General features: G+C 36.2%; 10 protein-coding genes across 10 annotated transcripts; 4 read left to right on the top strand and 6 right to left on the bottom strand.

The window, feature by feature from the left end:
- Positions 1 to 238: 238 nt before the first annotated feature.
- On the bottom strand, positions 239 to 985 carry DFG10 (putative polyprenol reductase; the record flags this gene model as incomplete). Its single annotated transcript, XM_003959051.1, has 1 exon — positions 239 to 985. One exon carries the CDS (start codon positions 983 to 985, stop codon positions 239 to 241), a length of 747 nt encoding a protein of 248 aa, XP_003959100.1.
- A 516-nt stretch (positions 986 to 1,501) lies between these two features.
- Positions 1,502 to 2,479, bottom strand: PCL7 (Pcl7p; the record flags this gene model as incomplete). The annotated part of the gene is made up of 1 exon (XM_003959050.1): positions 1,502 to 2,479. The coding sequence occupies one exon, from the start codon at positions 2,477 to 2,479 to the stop codon at positions 1,502 to 1,504; it is 978 nt and encodes a 325-aa protein (XP_003959099.1).
- A 682-nt stretch (positions 2,480 to 3,161) lies between these two features.
- MMF1 (isoleucine biosynthesis protein MMF1) lies at positions 3,162 to 3,593 on the top strand (the record flags this gene model as incomplete). The annotated part of the gene is made up of 1 exon (XM_003959049.1): positions 3,162 to 3,593. The coding sequence occupies one exon, from the start codon at positions 3,162 to 3,164 to the stop codon at positions 3,591 to 3,593; it is 432 nt and encodes a 143-aa protein (XP_003959098.1).
- Positions 3,594 to 4,757: 1,164 nt separating this feature from the next.
- GPP1 (glycerol-1-phosphatase RHR2) lies at positions 4,758 to 5,507 on the bottom strand (the record flags this gene model as incomplete). The annotated part of the gene is made up of 1 exon (XM_003959048.1): positions 4,758 to 5,507. One exon carries the CDS (start codon positions 5,505 to 5,507, stop codon positions 4,758 to 4,760), a length of 750 nt encoding a protein of 249 aa, XP_003959097.1.
- A 3,011-nt stretch (positions 5,508 to 8,518) lies between these two features.
- KAFR0I01800 (uncharacterized protein) lies at positions 8,519 to 10,129 on the top strand (the record flags this gene model as incomplete). Its single annotated transcript, XM_003959047.1, has 1 exon — positions 8,519 to 10,129. One exon carries the CDS (start codon positions 8,519 to 8,521, stop codon positions 10,127 to 10,129), a length of 1,611 nt encoding a protein of 536 aa, XP_003959096.1.
- A 230-nt stretch (positions 10,130 to 10,359) lies between these two features.
- On the bottom strand, positions 10,360 to 12,117 carry KAFR0I01790 (uncharacterized protein; the record flags this gene model as incomplete). The annotated part of the gene is made up of 1 exon (XM_003959046.1): positions 10,360 to 12,117. The coding sequence occupies one exon, from the start codon at positions 12,115 to 12,117 to the stop codon at positions 10,360 to 10,362; it is 1,758 nt and encodes a 585-aa protein (XP_003959095.1).
- A 3,082-nt stretch (positions 12,118 to 15,199) lies between these two features.
- On the top strand, positions 15,200 to 17,617 carry KAFR0I01780 (uncharacterized protein; the record flags this gene model as incomplete). The annotated part of the gene is made up of 1 exon (XM_003959045.1): positions 15,200 to 17,617. One exon carries the CDS (start codon positions 15,200 to 15,202, stop codon positions 17,615 to 17,617), a length of 2,418 nt encoding a protein of 805 aa, XP_003959094.1.
- Positions 17,618 to 17,729: 112 nt separating this feature from the next.
- KAFR0I01770 (uncharacterized protein) lies at positions 17,730 to 19,385 on the bottom strand (the record flags this gene model as incomplete). The annotated part of the gene is made up of 1 exon (XM_003959044.1): positions 17,730 to 19,385. The coding sequence occupies one exon, from the start codon at positions 19,383 to 19,385 to the stop codon at positions 17,730 to 17,732; it is 1,656 nt and encodes a 551-aa protein (XP_003959093.1).
- A 770-nt stretch (positions 19,386 to 20,155) lies between these two features.
- Positions 20,156 to 21,874, top strand: HSP60 (chaperone ATPase HSP60; the record flags this gene model as incomplete). Its single annotated transcript, XM_003959043.1, has 1 exon — positions 20,156 to 21,874. The coding sequence occupies one exon, from the start codon at positions 20,156 to 20,158 to the stop codon at positions 21,872 to 21,874; it is 1,719 nt and encodes a 572-aa protein (XP_003959092.1).
- An 88-nt stretch (positions 21,875 to 21,962) lies between these two features.
- PRI2 (DNA primase subunit PRI2) lies at positions 21,963 to 23,441 on the bottom strand (the record flags this gene model as incomplete). The annotated part of the gene is made up of 1 exon (XM_003959042.1): positions 21,963 to 23,441. The coding sequence occupies one exon, from the start codon at positions 23,439 to 23,441 to the stop codon at positions 21,963 to 21,965; it is 1,479 nt and encodes a 492-aa protein (XP_003959091.1).
- Between the last annotated feature and the right edge of the window lie 1,385 nt (positions 23,442 to 24,826).

The raw sequence follows: 24,826 nt of genomic DNA, 5'->3' as shown, positions 1-24,826 counted from the left end.
CCAAATTTGGGTTTAGAACTTCCAACAAAAAAAGTGGTGATAAGGATTCTATTGAATTAATGAGCTCCTAGTTTATTTGGGCTTCCCTTGATTGACAGTTGCTCTGGAGTGTCATTAACAAGTTGACAAGTTCTCTTTTTCTTTAACTCGGTTAATGTTATAAGCATTTTGTTACCCGGGTTACGTATATATATATATATATAGTATTGAGCCTCGAAATTAATTTTAATGTTAAATCCTAAAGTATACATGGGATGATAGAATATTTCGGTACTCGTTCATCAGAAAACTTTTGGATGTAATATTTCCTTGTTTCGATGGATGATACACTCAAATTTGCTAGAACCCAAATGAGCAGCCAAGAAAATTCAATGTTATATAAAGTTAATGAGAAATAAATTATTATTTCGTCGAGATAATGAGGGCAACACACATAATTGAACAGCCTTCCCTTGGGTAGACTGTACTTGACAAGTCGTGACAAAATCATGTGATTCTTATTTTGGTCCCATGAAGCTAGTGTGAATAAAATGAATGAAATCTTGTTAAAGTCTGTTGAAATATTGTTTTTTCCTAATTGGATGTTCAAAACCAACTGTATAGTAGTGTAAAACCATAATCCAACGATGTAATGAGACCAATGCATTCGAGACTTGTCCGTCTCTTTGAATACGAACAGGGTTTCGTATAATCTTCTCATAGAATGGGTTAAGATCAGCCAAACTATTGGAAAGTGACGGTAGCACGTAAGAGTAACAATGGAGAGCACGGTTGATATCATGTAGAAATGTGAAAAATACGATTTTGGGACGGTAAAAAACACTATTTTCTCGATTAAGTTCTTTGATTCGTGACGTTTGAAAGTTTTCCCATACTGCAGCAAAGTAGTTAAAAAATATTTAGCAACTACTAATGATAGAAGGCCAACGATAACGGTAAACCTGTAACTATATATTAGATAATTCAGCGATTGATCAGATAGCATCTTCAACTCATGATCTATGTCTGCACTGCCTTCAATTTCACGTCATACAATTGATGGTATCTTTTTTTTCTTGGATATTTTTGCTTGGCTCATCATATTTCATTTCTGTTTTGAGAAAAACGTCGGAAGTGAAATAAGTCTGCTGGCAGAGATGCATGGAGGTTCATTTATTTTATATAATGCTTTATTTGAACACTTTAAGATCAGATATATTACAGATGATATGAAGGAATTTTTACTAAATACATGATTTGAGAAAGGATATAATAATAGTAACTGAAAATAGCTGATTGTGCCCTAAAGGACACAATCACTTAGCTTCGGTGAGTGACTAGCAGTGAATTGGTTATCCAAACAGGTTTATTCGCGATATTATGTTCTATCTTAAAGGAATTACAGCTCATTGGGACAATCTGTTTGGGCCCAAGACTAAAACTTTTTTTCCTACTCCGTATTAGATTTCTTTTTTGAACTATTTGAGTTAGAGAATGACGATTAATGGTGACGAGAGTATTTCTATTCTGTGTGCGTTATTGGGGAAGCGTGCATTGTATGCTCCCAAAATTTCTTAAGTAAATCTGCGTACCTTTGAAACTCATAAATCGGTACTATTAGTTTGAAATCGCATAATACTAGAAATTGCAATTCAAGGTTGTTCATTTCATGGACGGATATTCCACCTACTTTTGCATATCGTGAATTACTATAAAAAAAATCACTTAGAAATTTTGTGCATACTGTGACCCCTGCTATTATAAATCTATGAATATTGTAGGAGTCCATTACAAATAATTGTTGACTTTTATTTCCAAAACTATCTGTGTTACATCTTTTTGCTATTCTATCAAAGGCAATCAGAAGTAGTAAGAAAACATCATTTGTTGTGGGACAATATTTCTGAATTCTATTGAAATATTTTTCAATGGTTATATCAGGGACATGTTTACCATGGAAACACAACAAGGAGTTTGCAAATGGATTTGTCGAATCTAATAGTAAAGTATCATGGTCGTTTGCCCTCTCAATAGCATCATTTGATTTGACAATTTTATTTAATAATTCTGTCAACATCTTTAATAAGAGCTCGGTAGAAAATTTTGCAATATCTACATGGTTTTCAATGGATTCCACAAAACGTTCATTATGAGTTTCCTTTACATTGTCATCATCGCCATTAGTATTTTCAATGAAAGTACCAATAAATTTCTTATTTTCAAAACTATTCGGGAGTGAATGTTCCTTGAGACTTTCCTCATGGGAAGAAATACAATCATGATGAGAGAACGATGAAGATGGATAACTGTTTAGGATATTTTCCGAAATAATGGCGTTATTACCAAAGACGCCATCTGTTCTTGGTATTTGAATTGGAGATGATTCTGAAGTGAATAACATGTTCCCGTTTGTAGTTGACGGCATATTTCCTTTACGGTTTAACCACTGATTGTATTTACACAGGGTAATTAAGCTACGGAGCTGATGAGAACTTTGCATGCAAGTTCATTATATTTTTTTCCCCTGAACCTTTGAATATCTTGATTGTACGTCTAAAAGATAAGTATCCCCGAATTTGAAAAGAGATAGAAAATAACGGCGCTTTGATAGCTTTTCCTTTGTATTATTAATTTTAATATATATGAAATGAAATTAAGTGAATGGCGCTAACAACCAGAGATGATTGCCGTTGTAAGTACAATTTCAGCTATATAGGTCGAATGAATTCTTGTTAGAGCAGCATACATATTAGTTGTACCAATTGTTGCTCTGCGAAAGAATACGTTATACTAAGAGTTCAAGAATGGACGGATAGAGGAGTAGATGATGAGTAATCAATCAATATTTTATGTGAGAATCAGAAGCATATGGAAATGGTGAATTTAACATTCAACTGCCATGGCAAAAAGTACGAACGATGGAAATTTCAAGCGTCGTTAATCGAAGCGGATTTTAATTTACAATTTTTCAGTGAGCCACTTTTGTGTAAAATTAATTTGTCTCTTGGGCCTGGTTTTTTCCATCGGGCGGGCGAGCGAAGAAAAATACGTGCATGTGTCATCGAGTAAAGTGTTATTTGATTCCGAGACGGTTGTATTTAAAGGATGAAGAAGTAATCACGAAGTTCTCGAAGTAGTATTCTTTCATAATCCCACAGATATATATATATATATAATATTGCATGTTCTTAAGAAACACACTATTGAAGGCCCCATTAAGAAGATCGCTAGGCACATTGACTCCGGTAGCTACAAAGTTAGCTCCTCCGGCAGCGGCTTCCTATTCTCAAGCTATGAAAGCTAATAACTTTGTTTACGTCTCGGGCCAAATTCCATACACTCCAGATAATAAGCCTGTTGAAGGTACTCTTTCCGATAAGGCTAATCAAGTTTTCCAAAATGTGAAAAACATACTAGAAGCAAGTAACTCTTCCATGAATAAAATTGTTAAAGTCAATGTATTTTTGGCTGATATGAAGTTTTTCCAAGAATTCAATTCCGTTTATGCCAAATATTTCAATGTTCATAAACCAGCTAGATCATGTGTTGCTGTCGCTTCTTTACCTCTAAACGTCGATTTAGAAGTAGAAGTTGTTGCAGTTGAAAACAACTAGAGAATTATATATATATGGAACAAGTATTAATATTTTTTTATTCCTTGATTTATCATAACCTCTCAACGGGCTATTCAGAATCATTACTTAGCTTTATCTAGTATATACATGAAAAATGCGAAGACAATTTGTCACACAATGGGATTGATTATTCTGCTAAGAGAATCTCTCATTCGATGCTTTCTTGCCTCGGCATGAAATTTCTTTAGGCTCAATATGTTTCTGCACCGAGCCATCACTACATCCCGTATAAGGCAGGCAGAACCCATTCTCTCATGGCGGCCCGAGGTGATGAGGTACTCAGTCCAAAGGAAATATGAAATAGAACTAAATAGTGAAATTTCAGTAATGACAGAAGGCTCGAAAGGAATCAGCAGAAAAAGACCAACCAGAATGGCTTAGTGTGTCACTTTCAGAAGAAGTAATCCATGTGTGTTCTATCATAGTGTCGCGTATATTTAAATACTTCGATTTGAACGACTTCCTATTGCAATTCTAAAAGATGTCTTCCTCATGGAGAAATATTCGTTCAAATTTAGAATGACGAATTACCAACGAGTAAGCTGAACAACCAATGCAATAGACAACACTAGATCTAATAAAATCAAGGCCGTTAGGACTCCAGGGGTTGTTTTGCATGCTCAACATGTAAAAAAGCTAATTTCTAGACCAAAATGTGATGACTGCGGTGTAACTTTACCAGGCATTGCTGCTTTAAGACCAAGGAAGTATGCCACCGTTTCTAGAGTACATAGGACCATATCAAAAGTTTTTGGTGGCTCTTGATCTGCTAACTGTGTCAAGGAAAGAATTGTCAGAGCTCTTAATTGAAGAGCAAAAGATCGTTAAAAAGCTTGCCAAGGAGCAGACTGTAGCCGCTAAAAAAGCTGAGAAAAAGGTTTTTAAGAAAAAATGAAGAAAATAGTTACAAAATATATGGGACCATTCAGATAATGTACAGTTTAAAAATAGAAAAATACTCTTATTGTTATTAAAATTGCATGAGTTTCATTTATTTTATTATGAGTACATATCTATATAAAATTTTATAATATTGGTTATTGGATTCTATCAACAAAAGTAGGGTGAAAAAAAGTAGTAAAAATTTGGAATGCTATTATTATTATTATTATTTTATTAAAATTGAGACATTAGAAGAACGAATTACCATTCTAATAAGTCATCCTTAGCGTATAAGTAGTCATCAAAGATTAATTCGACTTCATCGGTTTCAGCGTTGTATTCACCAACTCTGATACATTCGTGATTCTTGACAATGATGTCACAGCCCTTTTCGATTAAGAATTCTAAGTCGAAAGTGGTGGCAATACCGACAATCTTACAACCAGCAGCTTTACCGGCAGCAATACCAGCTGGAGCATCTTCAAAGACAACAACCTTGGATTTAGATGGATCTTCTTCGTTGATTGGGAAACCTAGACCGTTTCTACCCTTTAAGTAAGGTTCTGGATGTGGCTTACCGTTTTTAACGTCAGAAGCGGTGATGAAATTTTGTGGTCTTTTAATCTTTAATAAGTCGAACCATTTGTGGGCCATATCCCAGGTACCAGAAGTGGCAACAGCCCATTTTTCCTTTGGTAAAGCGTTTAAGGCGTTACATAACTTGACAGCACCTGGAACTTCGATAGAATGTTCACCGAATCTGTCTGGGATTTCACCTTCTAATTTAGCGACAAATTCTTCATTGGCATAATCTGGAGCGAATTTAGCAATAGCATCGTAAGTTCTCCAACCGTGGGAAATCTTGATAACGTGTTCAGCATCGAAGTATGGTTTGTCTTTACCGAAATCTCTCCACATAGCAGCGATAGCTGGTTGAGAGATAATGATGGTACCATCGACATCGAATAAAGCGGCATTAACTTTTACGGAAACAGGTTTAGTTGGGGCCATTATGAATATTTGTAGTGATTGGTTGATATTAATAATATATCTTGATGATGTTTTTATAATATATGAGAAAGAAGTAAAAAAATAATTGAATTGATGTACTATTGAATTGAAATAATTCTGTGTTTATATATTATTTTTTTAACAAATACGTAAACGGCCAAAAAAAAGAAACAAGTGAGTATGGGAGGCCCAAAAGAAAGGTAAGACAAAAAAAAAAGAAGGGAAGAGGAGGGACAAAGTCTCTTCTCTTTTGTTTTTTTGGGAAAGAAGAAAAAGAAGAGGCTCGACGTCTTAAAGATAAGAGCAGAAAGACAAGAAGCCAAAAGAGGGACAAATCCCGCATGGGCCGCAGAGAAACGTCAGAAGAACGAAAAGAAAAGAGGCGATCATCATTTTGTTTCGTTTTTTTGTTTTTTGTTTTTTTTATCTCGCCGGGCTGGTAAAAAATTTCTTTTTAATTTCCGGTTAAATCGAGGAAATTCTCGAGGGCGGGTTGTTCCGTCAAAAGTACTAATCTCTCTATATCAGACGTACCATCATCAGCTGAACCTTTTGTTTTTTTTATCAAGAACGAGGTTCGATTGAAAATTTTTAATGAGATGATGACAGGAAAGCAATTTATTTTATGTAAATTTGATAAAGGTTTAGCAAGGCTGCTACTAGTTTAGATGAGTAAGAAGATAAAACTCCGTGAAAAAAGGAATCCATAACTTGTGTCCTTGCACCTTGCTTAATTGTATCCTATTTAGCGGAGATCTGTCATGAATACAACTTTGAAACACATTAGCATCAGTCACAGTTAAGAATGGAAGTTCCATCAAGAAATGGGATTGATTGATTGATAGTAAAATGACTCGTAAAGGTGTTAGAAACAGGCGTAGTAAAAAGGCGACTCATGAACCAAAACGGTAGAAGGAAAGAAAAAAAAAATAGAGGAAGACAAAAAAGAAAGAAAAATTCCTTGGGTAAAAATTTCTGCACTTGTAACCGGAAAAATCAAAACCGTAATAGTTCCAAAGAGCCATTTCCGAATAGCTTTACTTTTTTTTTTCACACGAGCCTTTGTAATCGTATCGTATCTTTGACCCTAGGAGGGGAGAGGGACAAAAAAAAAAGTTGGGCCAATTTGTCTGGGTGCCGATAAAATGACTCAAAGTCATCGGATGCGATGTGAGGGAATCATCATCATCACCATAGATAAGGTGGACGCGTTCCCAGTAAGGGTAGTTGTATTTGGTACATTGCATCCAGAGAGGGGAGAGAGAAGATGCAAATATCATTAGTTCATTAGTATCTCAACATGCATCAGAATGGACAAAACATCCTATTATTTACTTTAATAATTAGGTCGTGGAAGCCCTTATTATTTTCTGCATGGTATAAAAATATAAACAAAACACAATCTTTTCCATAAACAACATAAAATATTGCATCGAAGAGGATGAAATGAGATTACTATACAAGCCTGCATATGTGTACCAATACGCTTCCCTTGAACTGGTTGGACCTGCAACTTCATGATGTCGTAGCACCGTTACCCCGTCGTACACTGCACTGCGCTGCGTCCGCCGCTGCGGTGACAATGATGACGACGACGGATGATTTCACCCAGACACTCCGTTCCCTGTTTACCAATTTTTTTTTGAGGGCTTGCATGTTTTGACTGGGAAAACCCAACAAACCAATTTCTGTAATGCTGCCCGGCAAACACAAGGGCAAAAAAAAGCTTATTTTTAAACTTGCTGCGTTGTCAGTCGCTTGTAATAAATGACCTCCCAAAAATCTATGATTAGTGAATGAGTGATACAAAGGAAGAAAAAGAAGAAAAGGTAACGAACCAACAATTTTCTGTCAGAGGAGGAATCGAGTGTTAGTCAGTTGCTGTTACACGATTTACTTCTTCTAAGTTGCTGTTGTTGCCGCACTTTTACAAGCTAAACTTTATCTCTTTCCATCCAGCTTTCCAAGAGCAATTGAAGAAGAACGGGCGGAATATGATATTACTGATGATAACAAGAAATGGATATCATATTTCTGTTTCCCCAATTCTCTGACTTCTTGGGCTCATCTCATCTCAGAGTAAACAAAGAGACGTCAATGAAAAAAACTGAAAAAAAAAATCTTTCAAAGGGAAGGAAGAGAAAATGTGTATTCTGTAGCACTTGGTAATAACAGCGGTAGCAATCTTTCTAAGATTACTCATAGTGTACTTTGGAGTACCTAACTTATGCTCTATCCCCTCTTATTCCTCTCTAAACTTGACATTTTTACCTCCTTACCACTTACTTTCAACACGGTTTTTTGAAAAGGACTTCTTCTCCTCTCTTATTATACAAGAAAACAAAGAAGAAAACAGAAGAATTCCCATTATTTTATAGTAATATCTTCCTCATTGCAAGTTTAATTACTTATTAGTTGAATATTATTAATACACATCTCCCTTTTTTGAGTCTCTTTCCGCTTCCTCTTTGTTATTGCAACTTCTTCCAGACTCATCTCATCCAATAGATATCTGCAACTGGAAGAATAATACTAAATAACAATAGTAACAATAATAAATTATAACGGCAACCGTCTCTTTTTTTCAACTTTTGATCTCTTTTTTCGCTAAAAGGAAAACCCAACTACTATACTTCCCAAAGAATTGGTCAGTATTTTCCCCACTACTAATTTAACTCCACACCCCCCACTTATCTTATCCAATTCATCAGGTTTTTTTTCTTTCTAAAATCGTTAACATAGATCAATCTATTACTCAAACAAGCTCAAAGAAAAGAATATAGAACAGAATTAGAAGCTTAGATATATTAATTATCACCATCTGTTTCCATCTTCTTTCTCTCTTTGGAATAAACAAGGATAATATAAGCCATCTTTTGAAAGGTTAGCGTCACTGTTGGTTTCTAACCTATACTGTAATATTCACCATATAGTACGAAAAAAATAAAATTGAAATTAACTAGACTACCCATCAGTCATTGCATTGATCTACCATACTCTATATCATAGCAATGATTCCACAAGAAAATGATAACAATACATCGTCACCATGTTCACCTACTTCCTCTTCATCCTCTTCCTCATCGGGCTCTCATTCTTCCATAACCAATCCATTAGATAAAGAATTAAGAGATTCTACCTATGAGAACTATCTCCCATACAAATCCGCCAAAGTATTAGAACAACCAAGAATCATAATGTTAAAAATAGATAATTTACCACCAGGCAAAAATTGGAAACAAATTAAATACTTAATTGGGGGAATTATTCATCATTCAAATATTTTGCAAGTCAAACTATTACCACCTATGACCTCTGTCGTACCACCATTCGTAGCATTACAAAGTTGTATAATCATTTTGAAGGGTAGTTTGAATCAAAACTCAATTAATGAACTGGTCATGACTTTAAATACCTATCAATGGGATTATCATGATCTTTATAGTTATGTACTGCCTTCGTATGATCAGCAACAATCGTTTTACTCCTATTATTACAATCAGATGCCTGGAAATAATAGAAATGCAGTTGGACAAGATCCACAAATGTTATATTTGCAAAGAAATATGGCTAATTTCAATTTAGAAAATGATGAATCAACTACACTTTCTAATTCTTCTTCCTCACCTGAAACGCAAAATTTAAGTCCTAGAATGGGCACTTCACCACCATTCCCCATGATTCCAACCACCTTCCCATCAAATTTAACAACTGCATCTCCAAATATACTATCAAACTTCCAAATGCAAACTAATCCATCAAATACATCACCTCCAGGAAATGTACCTGGCCCTATACCACCACCACCACTACCTCATCACCAACGGCTTCCTGCAGGGAATATGCCCAATCCATACTCCATGTATCCTCCTGTCCCAACTATGAGGTACCCTTTCGCAAATCCGTCTGCTCCAAATTTCATACGACGTAGTTACTACGATCAATCTACGTTGGCAAAGTTTAATATCAATCCAAATGGGAGAATAATAGCAGCATCTGTAAAAAAAAATACAAATCCATTCAAACAACCAAAAAAATTGAAGAATATCTTTAATGAAAAAAATTTTAGGAAACAAATGACGGATAGAGGTATGTGGCAATTCAAAATTCATAATTTCCCACCTTACCTATTAGCTGAGTCAATGAGGCCTTTATCTAAAAATGCAAAGGATAGTATAAAAATTGATATTGAAACTGATTCAATTGATAAATATGCGAAATTAAGATGGACTGTTCTGAAGGACTTCATCAAATTAAAATGCCCAAAACTTCTCAATTTAGCAAGTAGTTCAAACAAAAGCGAACATGGTAACGTAGAAAATACCAGAGAATTTTATGTTGGCGTTTACGAAAGTTCTGAACATGAATTAGTTGTAAAAGTAAATGATGATATTTTCATTATTGATTGCATTTGTTATAATGCAATTATAGGATTTCATGATAAAGAATTATTTGAGCTATGTCTCAGCTCGCTGAAGGATCAAGAATACTCATTAGGTTATATTTTACAAGTCGAAATTTTACCGCCTTATGATAATCTGGAAGAGAGTAATACGCCACTTTATCATAATCATAATGAGCAGGTGAAACTTAATAATTCAAACTCAACATCTTCCCTATAAAGTGGTGTAATGAGTACAAATGATGCATGATAGATAGCAAAGATATATTCATAATCATATTCATTAAAAAAATAACAAACTAATTGAACAAATGAAAAACAAACTTATATCAGTAAAGTTATATTATTTTTCATATATATATATTCATTCGATAAAAAATTAAAATATTAATAACATATATTATTGTTGAAAATCTTATAAAGCAGTTCTTGGCTTTGGTAATCTACTGTTTACAAAAGATTTAGACGATGAATAATTCGCGATCGGTGGCAGCGACACTGTGGCTCCTTTCGGCGTGTCCTCTGAATTGTTATTTTTTTTGCAATCTTACTCGGAGCTGTTGACGATAGGGAGCTGTAAGAATAAATTTTTTCCCCTACTGGCATTTGTGATTCCAGCACTGGTTCCTTATTTAAATCAATTATTTCAATACTCAACGTACTCTCAGTATCGGCCTTCAAAATTTCGGACAAAATAAAATCATCCAAGACAATTTTATTCTGATAATACATAGCCAAATGATTAATATTGCTAGGTCTCATCCCGAACAGAGATTGGAACCTTTCTAGAACATCTACTATTGTTAACGGTCTGTTTTTGGAGAAGGAAAAGTTAAACTCTTTGTTGTCACCATTGTATGCCGCCTTTATAATCTTACAGGAGATGCTGTTCCCGTCAGTGTTATTATTTTCGTGTATTGTGTAAACATCTTTCAACTCATTATAAATTAAGTTGTTTAGTGCAATATATGGATCGTCATATCCAAAATCATGTACAATACAACCAAGAGACAAATATAAGAGTTCAATTTGGACTTCGAACATTGGAAATTGCGATAAGTCCATCCTCACTACTGGCGAAAACAGCTTCAAGGATAAGTTAGAGATCCATGTGGAAGAGCCTGTTTTCGTTAAAATAGGTTCTATTGAAGGATTTACCCCAGTTTGAAAATGCCTTTTCATTACTTCTGCCGCTGACTTCTTTATTGCCGTTTCGCCAAGAACTCTCAAATGCTCAAAATGTTTCAAAGGCTCCGCTGAATTCAAAATATTATGACACTGTTTCGAATTCTTCATACTATGGCAAACTCGCTCTCTTACTACTGTTTCCTCGTCACATTTTCTACCTGGACCAGATAGTAGAAAATATGCATTCATAACATCTGACATTGCTCTTCTAATAATACCATCATAACCTTGTCCTCCACACGCTGTAGGATTGGTGGGAATTCCCGGTATGTTGACTGAAAAGGCCAAGGGAATTTGCGTTGAAGTGATACTCTCTTTCATGCCATTCATTGGAGGAAAATTTGTGAAATCATATCTGTGATTAATAAATTGATAATTGGGATTTTCATTGAACATTTTTTGCGGAAGCCGATTCGTTGACTGCAATGCATTAATATTATATGGTTGTTCTACCATATTAGAAGGCAAATAGGATTGATATCCCAACGGATAAACAGCCAAACCGCCAGGCGGACTTTGGGACAAAACGGAGAAATTATTGGGAACAAAAGGATCTGCGGCTGCATAATTAAGCGCATTATTCCAAATTGGGTCGTTAGCAGATGGAGACGTAAAGTAAGGCATATTGAAGTGATTGCCATTTAATGTGGCTGCTTTAAAGGCAGCAGCTCTCTTTCTCATAGCGCGCTTTCTATTTCTTCTAACTGACTGAACAGCTGCTGTAACCAATTTCTCGAACTCATTTGAGGTTGATTCTGGATATCCAAACTCCTCTCTAAGCATGGCGGCGATCCGTCTTATATTTTGATCCTGTTCGCTCGCTTTAAAGTGGCTTAAGTTAAATTTGTCAATAAGTTCGAGTCTTCGATTCGAGAATCTCCTCCATATAATATCATCTCTGAAACCTAGCTGCTCTCTGATTTTGTTTGTGGTACCAGAAGAACCGACAGAGTATTTATTCAACCTGTAGGTTATAAAAGAACTTGACTTTGCTGTTGGTAAACTAGTTACGCCAGACATCACTAATAATATGTGAAATGGTTATAAAAACTCTTTTCTCTTCAAATTAATATCAAAAAAAATGGAAGAAAAAGAACCTTTCTCTTTTTTGTTCATATTTTCTTTCTTTAAAACAGTGGATTTATATATGTGCTTTTGGGTTAACCTCATTGAAAACATGATTGATAAACAGTATATGACAGACGCTACTGGGGTTGCTTTGTTTGAATTTTAATAAAGACTCTATCTGGACTCAGTGGACTTTCCAAAAAGGAACAAATTTTGTGGGTTGCAGGGATTACGAGTAATGCACTAGAATATTGGGACACTTTTTTCTAATTTTTTATTTTTATCGCTGTATATTGTTGGGAGTGAAAAATATTATAGTAACGTCAATGAGATTATGGAGCGGATAACCGAATTGCATGAATAACATATTCCACATGTCCATAAACCAATGGGCTTTGCGAAAATCCTATTACTTAGTCATTACAGTTGCCTTCATTATGGAAGAAATAGTGGTAGCATATCTTCTCTTCATCTCGAAAAAAAGTCTGCTACAAAAGAAACGAAGTTTAATCATTCTTCCTCAAAAAGTAAAAAACACATTCTACGGATACTTATGGGAAAGCTATGCATCTCTTACAGTCTGCATTTACAAAAAGTTTCTTGCGAGATTACTGAATACAAAAAGCTGGAACAGAACAAAAAAGGAACAGTACATCTAGTTCCTACGTAAATTACCCTGCGAAACTTTTGCTGCTTAGAAATAAAAGACAAATCAAATTGAAAGTGCCATTAAAATCAAAACTGAAAAGAGACATAAACATGAGCATACAGGAGCGCTAAATCAATAGAAACCACCTGCGTGTAAATGTAGGGGGGGAAGAGGTTTATATTTCGGAACTTGTCCCTAGCTATTTCCACAAAGGCATACGTACGTTCTACAGTGATGTTCTACAAATTTACCTTGTAATAGGAACTACGTAAAAACTCGAGCAAGCCTATAAGGAATGAGAAATAAATTCGGGAACAACGGTTTTCAATGATTAAAAACAAATCCAAAACTTAAACCCGTTGTCAAAGAGTTGTTACACAGTGCCCTACGTCTCTTGAACAAGTACGAAAATATTTTCTTTCTGTCTTCTTGTCAGGACATTAAGGATTGCTAATAAATAAGTACAGAGGACCAAATACCCCGAGCACCTTTCTGCCACTGGAATCGTGAGTATATTCAAGAAAAAGATTGGGATAGGCGATCACTTTCTTTCATTCCGTACTTGGATCTTTAGTTTATCTTCCTTAGAAAATAGAGTTTGAGTTTTCAATTAGATAAAATAAAACTGAAAAACTCTTCTTAGACCCTGCGTATTTCCTCTGCACCTAATTATTTGCATGACAAATGAATGGAAAGAAATCTCTAAAATAGAATTTACCAATTGAGGACGTAACTATGAAGCGCAACAAAATATGCATCATTATGCCATAAATGTCTTGTTTATCCCAAACGATAACTTTCTTTCCTCTTCCATTACGTGTGAACTGTGACAAGTAATTTGTTTTTGGACTCTGAGATTCTAGATCCTGTAGGTTGCTTGAACATATAGTTACATACTTATGCCAACAAATTGAGTAGCGTTTTTCTTTCTGGTTTACTGCAACAAGTTCATACTTCTTTTTATTGTCATTGGTGGCATCGATCAATGAAGAAGTATCCGACATGTTCAAGTATGTGCAACCTTGAAATATGCTCGGACTTGTGTTAGGAATTTTCATACCACTATGAAGGTGCCTAGCGGCTCTCAGTGGAAAAAGGGCGAGAAAAATCTGCGTTTCGGCACATACTTTTATTTTTTGATCGAAGACCCCAGAAAGGAGGCAATCGTCGTAGTGAAAAATAGGTATATTTTTGATCTCAAGATAATTCTCCAGATCTTGTTAATATTTTCATAGACATAATCTTGTTTTGTGATAGGTAACTATTCCTAGTAAAAAATAAAGCTATAGATGCTTTTAACTTTGAACTTATTGTACTAGGAGCTGAAATCTGAGAAAAAACCGTCTCGATAGACGTAAGTAACCGAAGCTAGGCAGGCCGTCTTCGAAAGATAGAAAATCGTGAGTTAAAGTTTTTGCTCTCTGTCTCCAAATGATTTACAATTTTTTTCTGGTTACAAAAGCTCGAAGGATTCCTAACTATGACGATACAAATACATTCACTGTAAGAGAGGACGAAGCAGTTTCCCTTCAACCACTCCATGGTATAACCGAAATTTATCTCCTTATTTTTGCGTTTTTGATGCAGATGCTCGTAAAAATAATTCCGTTGTTTTGAAATGTGTTCCTGGCCAATCTGCCTAAAAAGGAAGCGCACTCCTTCTATTCTGGATAAGCTTAGCATAAATTGCCTACGCTAAAAAAATATGCCATACATGAAAAAAGTAAAAAATACAATGTTTCAATTGATCACATCCTAAAGATAAATATGAAGTTGCACATATTTGAAACAGGTATTTTCAAGGGAGACATGGAAACCCCACGCATGAAAATCATTTTCTTCAGTGATGAAAATAAGACGCGACTAAGAAATAATTCTCATGATTTCACAATATTCGTTTTCTTAGAAAAATTTCTCAGAACAAGTTCAACGTGAGAAATGCGACTAATTTGTAAAGTTCTTCATCACTTACTATTATTGAAGTCCAAAAAACATGGTTAATCTACTATTTCGGTAAACCTTTTGGCATATGGAACGTGATCAATTCAAACTTTTTTACAAAATCCTCTATAGAGAGATTCGAATAGCTGTTAGAAAATAAGGACTGCAAGTTCAAAAGTTATTGGTTTTACGGGAGAGCCTTTACCATTATTGGGGATTTGCCTCTTCCGGTTGAAAACAACAACATTTTACGACTATTTTCCTACTTGGGCTGTCTTTAAGTATGATATCCTGATAATAAATACCAAATTCAAGTCATCAACTAGCGTTCCTTTTTCATATATAAGGAGGTGCCATTCTGAACAAACAACTAGATTATTCTCTCAATTTCATTCTTGTTATTTAATATATCAACAAGAGAAATTACAATAAGAAATAATAACCATGGGGTTACTCAGTCACTCGCTCATCAGCAAAGCCTTTTTGCTATCATGTGTTTTCGCTTACGCATTTGCTACTTACAGCTTTAGTGGTAATACTGCCATTGACGGTATTACCTTTTTCCCATTGGCTGCTTCAGTTACTTCGGGTTCTACATTGCTCATCCAGTCTGGTATTCTTCACTATTTCTTATCCACACTAACTAATTACGGTAAATTATACATCTGCGAAACTAGCAGTTGGGATATTGGTATGAGTGTTTTAGGTTACGGTAGCTTTTACAATTACGGTACTTTCATGGTTGACGATACCGAGGCCTTAACTGCTGTTAACGTCAAATTTAGTGGTGATGTCTTTACGAACGATGGTGATATTTTTGTTACAAGTAAGGGCTATTTACTTAACGGTGCTACAGTTAAGTTTACTAGCAGTGATTGGACCAATACTGGTTTAATCAACATCAACCAAGACAGTGGTTCTGCATTACTAAGCGATGTTGAATTGGGTGGTGGTGACAAATGGATCATCTTTGGTCAAGATCACATTGTTAACACTGGTACTATTTGTGTCACTAATGTCAAATATAACCAATACGCTGCCATGAGTGGTCAAGGTTGTATCGATGTTGGTGAAGATGCAGTTCTATACCTTGACCATACTATTCCACGTGATATGTCATCTCAAACCATCTTCATGTCTAGTTCATCTTCTACTGTCACCATCAAGAACACTCTTGGTTACAGTACCTTGACTGTTAGAGGATTCGGTGACGGCAACGTTATCAACTTCCCATTCGTGATTATTTATCACAGTTACAACTCTTCAAGCGGTATTTTAACTGTTGTCAGCGCTGCTTTATTGATGTACATTGACATCGGTACTGGTTATGACTCCAACGACTTTGAATTAACCAACAACGGTTTAATCCTATTTGGTGCTATTAAATACACTGGCTCTGTCCCAGACTCTACCCGTCCAAGTGTCTGTTCCGTTTGTACTGCTGCTCCATCATGCTCCGACATCACCGCATCGTCATACAGCACCATGTCCAACTCTTTCACCGAAGTTACTCTTCCAGATGCTTACACTACTACTGTATCCGATGAAAGTGAAACTGCTACCGAATTGATCTCCTTCTACTATACCACAGACAACGGTGGAAGTAGTATCATTGATGCTACTACATACATTGTCAGTGGAAGTTCCATTATGGAAATGAGTTCAGGTGTTGTCAGTTCTAATGCTTCCCATTCCACTATTATCGAACCATCTACTAGTGCCACTGTTTCTATCTCCTCTACCGCTATCACTACTAGTGACTCTACAGAAAGTGTAGCTGTCTCTGAAGGTGTTAGTACCTCAGTTGACAATGGTAAGACAGTTACCGTGACTGTTGGTGAATCTTCTACTACGACTGCTTCATCTGCTTCATCAGCTTTTTCGTCCTCTGTTTCTTCTGCTCCTGCTTCATCCTCATCTTCCTCTTCTGGTGCTGCTGCTCTCACTACCTACACAACTACAGCCACTAACGGGGGTTCAACTTCCACCTATGTTGTAGTTGAATACACCACTACTGATTCAGTAGGTGCAACTCTTACCTCAGAAGTTACCTACACTGTTGGCGCAGAAAGTACCGAAACCCTAAGTGCTTACACTACTACTATTGTCTCTGGCGGTACCAGTGAAACTGTTGTAGTTTCTGAATACGTCACTGTTGACTCGGAAGGAAGTGTTTATACTACTTGTACTACATATGAAGTTGGCGCCTCAGGTAGTGGTTCAAGTTACACCACTACTGTCACTGCTGGTGTTAGTACCGAAGTTGTTGTTATCTGCACATGTACTTTAACAAAATCCAATGGTGAAACCGTCAGCACTTTAACCACTTTCCCTGCTACTTCCACTCCAACTGACATGTCTGGGGAATCCTATACTACTACTCTAGTTCACGGCGGTACTGTTACTGAATATGTTATGTGTGACTATGAATCCACTAACTCAGCTGGTGCTGTCGTTACATCTCACAGTACAGTTTCTACTATCGCAGCTGGTAATGATTACACCACCACAGTTGTAAGCAATGGAGTTACCTCCACTGTCACTGTATGTGAATGCACTTTCACCAACGCTCAAGGAGCTACCTATGTTTCACACAGTACTCGTAGTGCTACCGAAACTCAACCACTCGCCACCGAAGCAGCTGAAGCCAAATCCTCTTCTCAAGGTACTACGACGGTAACTGCTGTCCAGTCGGTTGCTGATACTACTACCAAGATTGAAACATTAACTGCTTCCTCCAAGGCAGTTAGCGAAGCAGTAACTACTGCAGCTCAGGTGTCAGCTTATGAAGGTAAAGCAGCAAACTTAAAGCTGGGCGGTCTATTCATCGCTTTAGCTTCTACTTTCTTTCTTTTTGTTTGAGCTAATTTTTTAATTTGACGTTCGTTTTTTGATGTTACAAAGGTTCCTTAATGTTTCGATATCCGTATACAAAAGAGTTATATATTATATAGGGAATTATAACATCCTATTTTTACTGAATTTCGCGTAATTCTAATGACAATTTCAGGCAATTCAAATCTTTGAATAACTGGTTGAGTTGTCCATCATTTTCGGTCAATTCATTGTTGTGAAAGATACCAAATTTTTTAAAGTCTTCAATTTTAAATAGCTTGGAACAGTTTTCTAGAATTTCCATTATTGTTGGCGGACTGTTGGTTAATAAATTGAAGTTAAATTCTTGGAAAGAATCTTTATATTTAATAATGACAGATTTATTTAATTTTTCATTTGCCTTTTCTGGATTCATTGGTAATGTTGAATAGATGGCTGTATTTCTTGATGATGTAAGGGGATATCTAATCATGATATTACTATAGGCAATTTCGCCCAATTGGTATAACGTATCATCGAATCCAAAATCTTTTATTATTGAACCAATTAAAAGATATAACAGATGAGTCTGAAGGTCATTAATTGGGTAATCTTGTATTTTATAATTTTTCATTGAGGACTGAAAAAGATTTACCGCTAGTTGCGACAGATTTGTTTGATCCCAGAATTTCTCTAAAATATATTCCATTGATTTTGAATCATTATTGAAAAATCGCTCCAAGATATAGGACAATGAAATTTTTAAAGATGATTTGCCCAAAATTTTCAAATTGGCAAAAGTAATGTCAGTAATTAAATTATCTGAAGCTTTTGATATGCCAGAGCATGTCTTTGATTGTTGAATCTTTCGCAGTATTTGTTTTTTCAAAAAAAATGGGATCTCTGATTGTTTTAAATAGCTATTTCCTGTTTGATTCACATCTGATAAAATATTAGCCAGATTATTTGATGTCAATTTGTCTTTCTCTTCTTGTTCAGAAAGTGGTACAACATTATCGAGCAGTTCAGATATCATTGATTTTAATACTTTGGAATAATAACTCGTATCTGACGTTGTAATCGACGATAATTTTGGCTGAATTACGCATGAGGGGATTTTGATTGTATTTATTGCTTGGTTGTGTGTAAACGGTATGTCTAATTTATTTTGTAACGGCAAAGGCAACGGTAAAGAGTATTTACCATTAATATTTTGAATATTATTAGATAACAATGGTGGTGATGATGATTTTTTACTTGCTAAAGACGGTTTATGTAAGATTGGTTGAAGTTTAGTTGATGCATTTATGGATACAATGGATGGACCGCGGAAATTACAGGTACGATCTGGCGTACCGTTATTTAAAGGGATATTGGAAGGAGTTGGGGAAGTTGAGCTTGAAGATACGTTTGAACTGAATTCATTGTCGAAATCCGTTATTGTACTTCGAGGATTATTTAAACTTGCATTTTTCTTCATAAGGGCCACATTACGTCTCTTTATGGAACGCTTTCTATTTCTTCTTACTGATTGAACAGCAGCTGTTACCAATTTTTCGAATTTATTCGAAGTCGGGAGTGGATAATTGAATTCTGTTCTTAGGATATGAGCAATTTGTTTTATAGGTTGATCTTGTTCACTCGCTTTACGTTCACTAAGGTTAAATTTATCAATTAATTCTAATCTTCTACTTGAGAATTGTTTCCATTTAGAATCGTCGGTAAAATTCAGTTGCTTTCTTATCTTACTGGTGATGCCAGTTGATGAATTACTCCTTGAATCATCGGCCTCATCACTATCTGTTACATTAGTCATGGTGACGCATGAAGACTGTATTATCACAATGGATCAATTGTTGGCTGTGAGAAAAGGAAGAAGGAAATGGGGTTGTATTAGAGTATATATATGAATGTATGATGATATTGATAGCAAGCTGAATGAGGTAATACCAATATACCATAGTCGCCAGTAGGAAAAATTTTTGTGTATTGCTCGAGGAAAATGACAAAGCAAGAAAATGAGCCAAGAAATTAATTTCCTTAGAAAACGAAGGAGAGAAAACAGGTTAATTTTAGATTTCATTCAAAACTCGTCACATCCGTGCGGTCTTCCATGTATTTGATTATCTAATTTAGGCTTGTCTGTCATAAGCATCTCGAGGAAGGTGAAATTCTACTTGTCTAGGCTGTTCCAACCGTGAGCGGTAAAGAACGGTTAGTATCGGGAAGAATAGTATGAGAAAATTTTACCTGCCGTTTTCTGGTTTGGGTCCAAAATTTGCATAAAACTTGAAGGAGGAGCCTGCGGGATGATCCCACCCCCGCCAGGAAGGGCAGCGGAATCGCAGAGGTGGGTTAAAGTTGTTAAGTCCACACGTTTTTCAATGCTTTAGTCATTGGAAAATGCTGCGTATGCGATGTGTGGGTTGTTCTTCGTGATTCCAATGAACCACCGCTTTTTTCTTCTTTGATGACCGCCTAATATAATGGTGGAAAAATTAAAAGTGAGCCAATCTATTTCAATTGGTCATAACGAATCCAATCAAGAAACATAGCTCCCCCTCCCCGTCAATTGAAGCTCTCGTCATGTTGAGAACACAAGTCCTACGTGCGCAACGTTCCACTACCACAAGAAGATTAATCAATCGTTCTTACTCCTCATTTAAGGAGATCAGATTCGGTGTAGAGGCAAGAGCTTCTCTTTTAAAAGGTGTCGAAACTTTAGCTGATGCCGTCTCTTCCACCTTGGGTCCAAAGGGTAGAAACGTTCTCATTGAACAATCTTTCGGTTCTCCAAAGATCACTAAGGATGGTGTCACTGTAGCAAAGGCAATCACTCTTGAAGATAAATTTGAAAATATGGGTGCTAAATTACTACAAGAAGTCGCTTCAAAGACAAATGAAGCTGCTGGTGACGGTACCACTTCTGCTACTGTATTAGGTAAGGCAATTTTCACTGAATCAGTCAAAAACGTCGCTGCTGGTTGTAACCCAATGGATTTAAGAAGAGGTTCTCAAATTGCCGTTGAAAAAGTCATTGATTTCTTAACTAAGAATAAAAAGGAAATCACCACTTCCGAAGAAATTGCTCAAGTTGCCACCATTTCAGCTAATGGTGATTCCCACGTTGGTAAATTATTGGCTTCTGCAATGGAAAAAGTTGGTAAAGAAGGTGTTATCACTATTAGAGAAGGAAGAACCCTTGAAGATGAATTAGAAGTCACCGAAGGTATGAGATTTGACCGTGGTTTCATCTCTCCTTATTTCATCACCGACACCAAATCTAATAAAGTTGAATTCGAAAAACCTTTATTATTATTGAGTGAAAAGAAAATTTCATCCATTCAGGACATTTTACCAGCTTTGGAATTGTCTAACCAAAGTAGAAGACCATTATTGATCGTTGCTGAAGATATCGATGGTGAAGCTTTAGCTGCTTGTATCTTGAACAAATTAAGAGGTCAAGTTAAAGTATGTGCCGTCAAGGCTCCAGGATTCGGTGATAACAGAAAGAATACTCTGGGCGATATTGCTATCTTAACCGGTAGTACCGTCTTCACTGAAGAATTAGATTTGAAACCAGAAAACTGCACTTTGGAACATCTGGGTTCTTGCGATTCCATTACCGTTACAAAGGAAGATACCGTTGTGCTAAATGGAAACGGTTCTAAAGAAGCCATCGAAGAAAGAATCGAACAGATCAAAAACTCAATTGATCTAACCACTACCAATTCTTACGAAAAGGAAAAACTACAAGAACGTTTAGCCAAATTATCTGGTGGTGTTGCCGTGATCAGAGTTGGTGGTTCTTCGGAAGTTGAAGTCGGTGAAAAGAAGGACCGTTACGATGACGCTTTGAATGCCACCAGAGCCGCCGTCGAACAGGGTATCTTACCAGGTGGTGGTACCGCTTTAGTTAAAGCCGCTAGAATCTTGGATGATATCCAAGTAGAAAATTTCGATCAAAAATTAGGTGTCGATATTATCAAGAAGGCTATTACTAAACCTGCAAAACAAATTATTGACAATGCTGGTGAAGAAGGCTCTGTAATCGTTGGCAAATTACTCGATGAATACGGAGATTCTTTCACTAAAGGTTACGACTCCGCAAAGGGAGAATACACTGACATGTTGGATGCTGGTATCATCGATCCATTCAAGGTTGTCAAATCTGGTTTAGTTGACGCTTCTGGTGTGGCTTCATTATTAGCCACTACAGAAGTTGCTATCGTTGACGCTCCAGAACCTGCTGGCCCAGCCCCTGGTGGTATGCCAGGTATGGGAGGTATGCCAGGTATGATGTAGTCGAGTCGCCACTCCCCGTTGAAAGATGAAAAATTCATGTAAATATATAGAAAAAAGATGTTTATATATAAGAAAATAAATACATCGTTTACACATCAGCTTGCTTTTTCTGCCATTGTCTCGATTTTTCAAAGTACAAATTTGGATGTGCTATATGGTTTTGTTCATTTATTTCCAAGTCATTCGGATTACCCTTGTAACCGTGGGTGAATTCAAAGACCTTAGTTAAGGCTACGGTGTATTCTGTCTTTTGGCATGAATCCAATACAGATGATATTTGTGACTGTGTCAAGTTCATTGCAGACAATTCAGTTGACAGTTTTTCGGGTGACCAATCACGGAATGGACATCCATGGAAGTCACCTTTGCTGGGTCTTGGCTTTGAGAGAATTGTGCGACAATCCCAAGGTTTGTAGTTGATTCTGTTACCTTCTAGACCATAATTATGTCTAAAGTTATAACGATATTCTTTGTTGAATTTTTCCAACGATATGTGCCCACCGTCTGTAAATGCTTTTGTCCAAAATTTAATCGATTCTTCGTAACTGAGACCGATACCTTTCAAGAAAAGAGATAGTTGTTGCCTGCCATAATATCTCAGATGGTGGTTTTGTTTCAATCCATCCATCAAATTTTTCATACACAATGGGAAATTTAAATATATTTCTTCGGACCAGACAGATTCTGCATTGATTTCTTCATCACTAGTGTAAGTAAACTGGTTTGACTGGAAATCTGCTAGTGTATAACCTGAGGATAAGTGATTCAATATGGGTACCAATCTATCGTCTTCATTTAGACGTGGCAAAAATTGAAAAGTCTTTACCAGTTGTTTTCCCAAGTTGGCAGAAAATTCCATGGCAATTAGATTCAATTGTTGGAATTGTGGTAAATACACATATCCATCTTTTAGAAAGACCTGACGGTTACCAACGAGATCAATAACATTTTCAAAAGGTAATTTTATGAATTTTTCATTTTGGAAGAAATTCACTCTTGATTGTTCGTCTGTTAAATTCAATTGAAATTGTAATATGGAACTTACTGTTTGGTATAACTCTTTTGAATATTTAGTTTTTTCGTTTTGGGAAATAAATTGAAGGGAAGGTAAATTTAGAGATTTAATAAATCTTAATTGATCCATAGAATTCAACATATTGAAACGGATTTTAAACAATAGAGTCTCTATCTTGACGAATTTCTCTCTCAATTCTTTTGTACGACAGAAACATAGTCTCAATATGAAATGAGAATAGTAATCCTTTTGCTTTTCAGATGCCAAAAATTTGGTTAGAGTTGGTTTTATGGAGCTTTCTATCTCTTTAATGGATTTATTTCTTGCATTGAGGGCTTCAATTTCTAATAGAACTTTCAATCTTTCGATTCCCCATTCTTCAAATTGTTCTAATGTGATTTCTCCCTGCGGTTGTTGTTGGTAAAATGATAGTTTGCCGTCCAAATTACCTCTTTCGTTGTCGATTGCGGAGTCATTGATGGTTGAATCTTCATTGAAGGAAGAATCATAGTTTCTTCTTGAAGATATACGCTTTTTCGTTTGTCTAAACATATGAACAAGTGCTGGTGATTATTTCTATCACGTCACCTTGTAGATAGATGCTAATATTTGATAATATAGTGTTTTTTACGCGTCACTACGCGTAAAGGGCATAGGCCAAACAAAATACCAGGTACTTTTGAGACTTTTCAATTTTTGTATGGACGGGTAACGATACAGTTTCCTTTACATGGATATGTAGAGAATATGCCGTAGAGCTGTTTTGTGCGTCATTTCCACTGCTTTCTTTAGAATAGGAACCCGTTTTTCAGAAATGGCTGTACGGCAAATAGGAAAAGTCAATGGCCCTGTGGTGAATGTGAGGAACAAGCACAGGACATTCTATCATGTGAAAAGAAGTACATATTAATCCTAAGCTAGATCCACATTTCAAAGCTTTCAAGGTATGTTTTTGTAGCAGCGGTCTTGCATCTCACCAATTGGGCCCAATTATCGCTTCGTACCAAGGCGGAGGATGGTTTCTATCAACATCATCAATCTTGTATTCTTGATAGCCTTTGACGGCTTTCATTGGCGCAATCCATGCCAGAGTCACACCCACTATTCTCATATGGCATCCTGCTGAAATGATGTCATCCTGTTCTTCAGTGAAGCAAGGTAACATAGGTCTTCAGAGTTTGACGCGCTATTTTGAAGACCGCCGCTTTGCAATTTAGATCCAGGAGATTGGCAGTTAAATCGTGAGACCTCCGTCATATCTCCACAGGAGCCTTTTTACTTTGTCTACAAATGTGTTGCACAGAACTCAAATGTTTTTTCTCCCTGTCCAGCTGTGAAGTTCTGTTGACGAACTTCAAGTTTGTTTCTCCAGAAATAATTTCAAGGATTCTTTTGTTCAAGCCACTGAGCTCTTCTCGCAGGGCTCAATAGTCAATCTAAGGAAGGTGTTTGGAATATTTGAATTAATATCCAATATTAAGCTATTTTGTTCCTTTTCAGATTTTAATAAAGTTGTAAGCGTACCAATCGAATTGATACTAGCAGCTTCGTATCGTAACCGATAAAGCGACCCGTCCTTTTTTTTCCCAGGTGCGGGTTTCCCACCTTCTTGCAGGTGGAAGTAGTAACATTACTTAAATTTAGTTGTGACGATGAAATCTTGTAATAGCAGTAATTTTCCTTTTTTGAATTATTGAATGGCTGAAGCGGACATCTTACAATGCGCGCTCTCTTTTCCTTCGGCGTCTTTTTCCCGATTGGTAGTTTTTCAGGAACGTCATTCACTGTTCTTGCCTATTCAAATAAGAAGTGGAAATAGAAATGAGAGAGAAACATATCACTTCGAACCAGCTACCATTTCTTTATATCACTAAATGAAGATCCGAAGCTGGTCGGAACTGAATTGGAGACACTACTGATGTACTTATTAACCCTTT

This window comes from Kazachstania africana, chromosome 9, assembly GCF_000304475.1.
Source record: "Kazachstania africana CBS 2517 chromosome 9, complete genome".
Classification (NCBI taxonomy): domain Eukaryota; kingdom Fungi; phylum Ascomycota; class Saccharomycetes; order Saccharomycetales; family Saccharomycetaceae; genus Kazachstania; species Kazachstania africana.
Note: the sequence above shows the minus strand (reverse complement) of the source record. Positions and strands in the feature narration are given on the sequence as shown.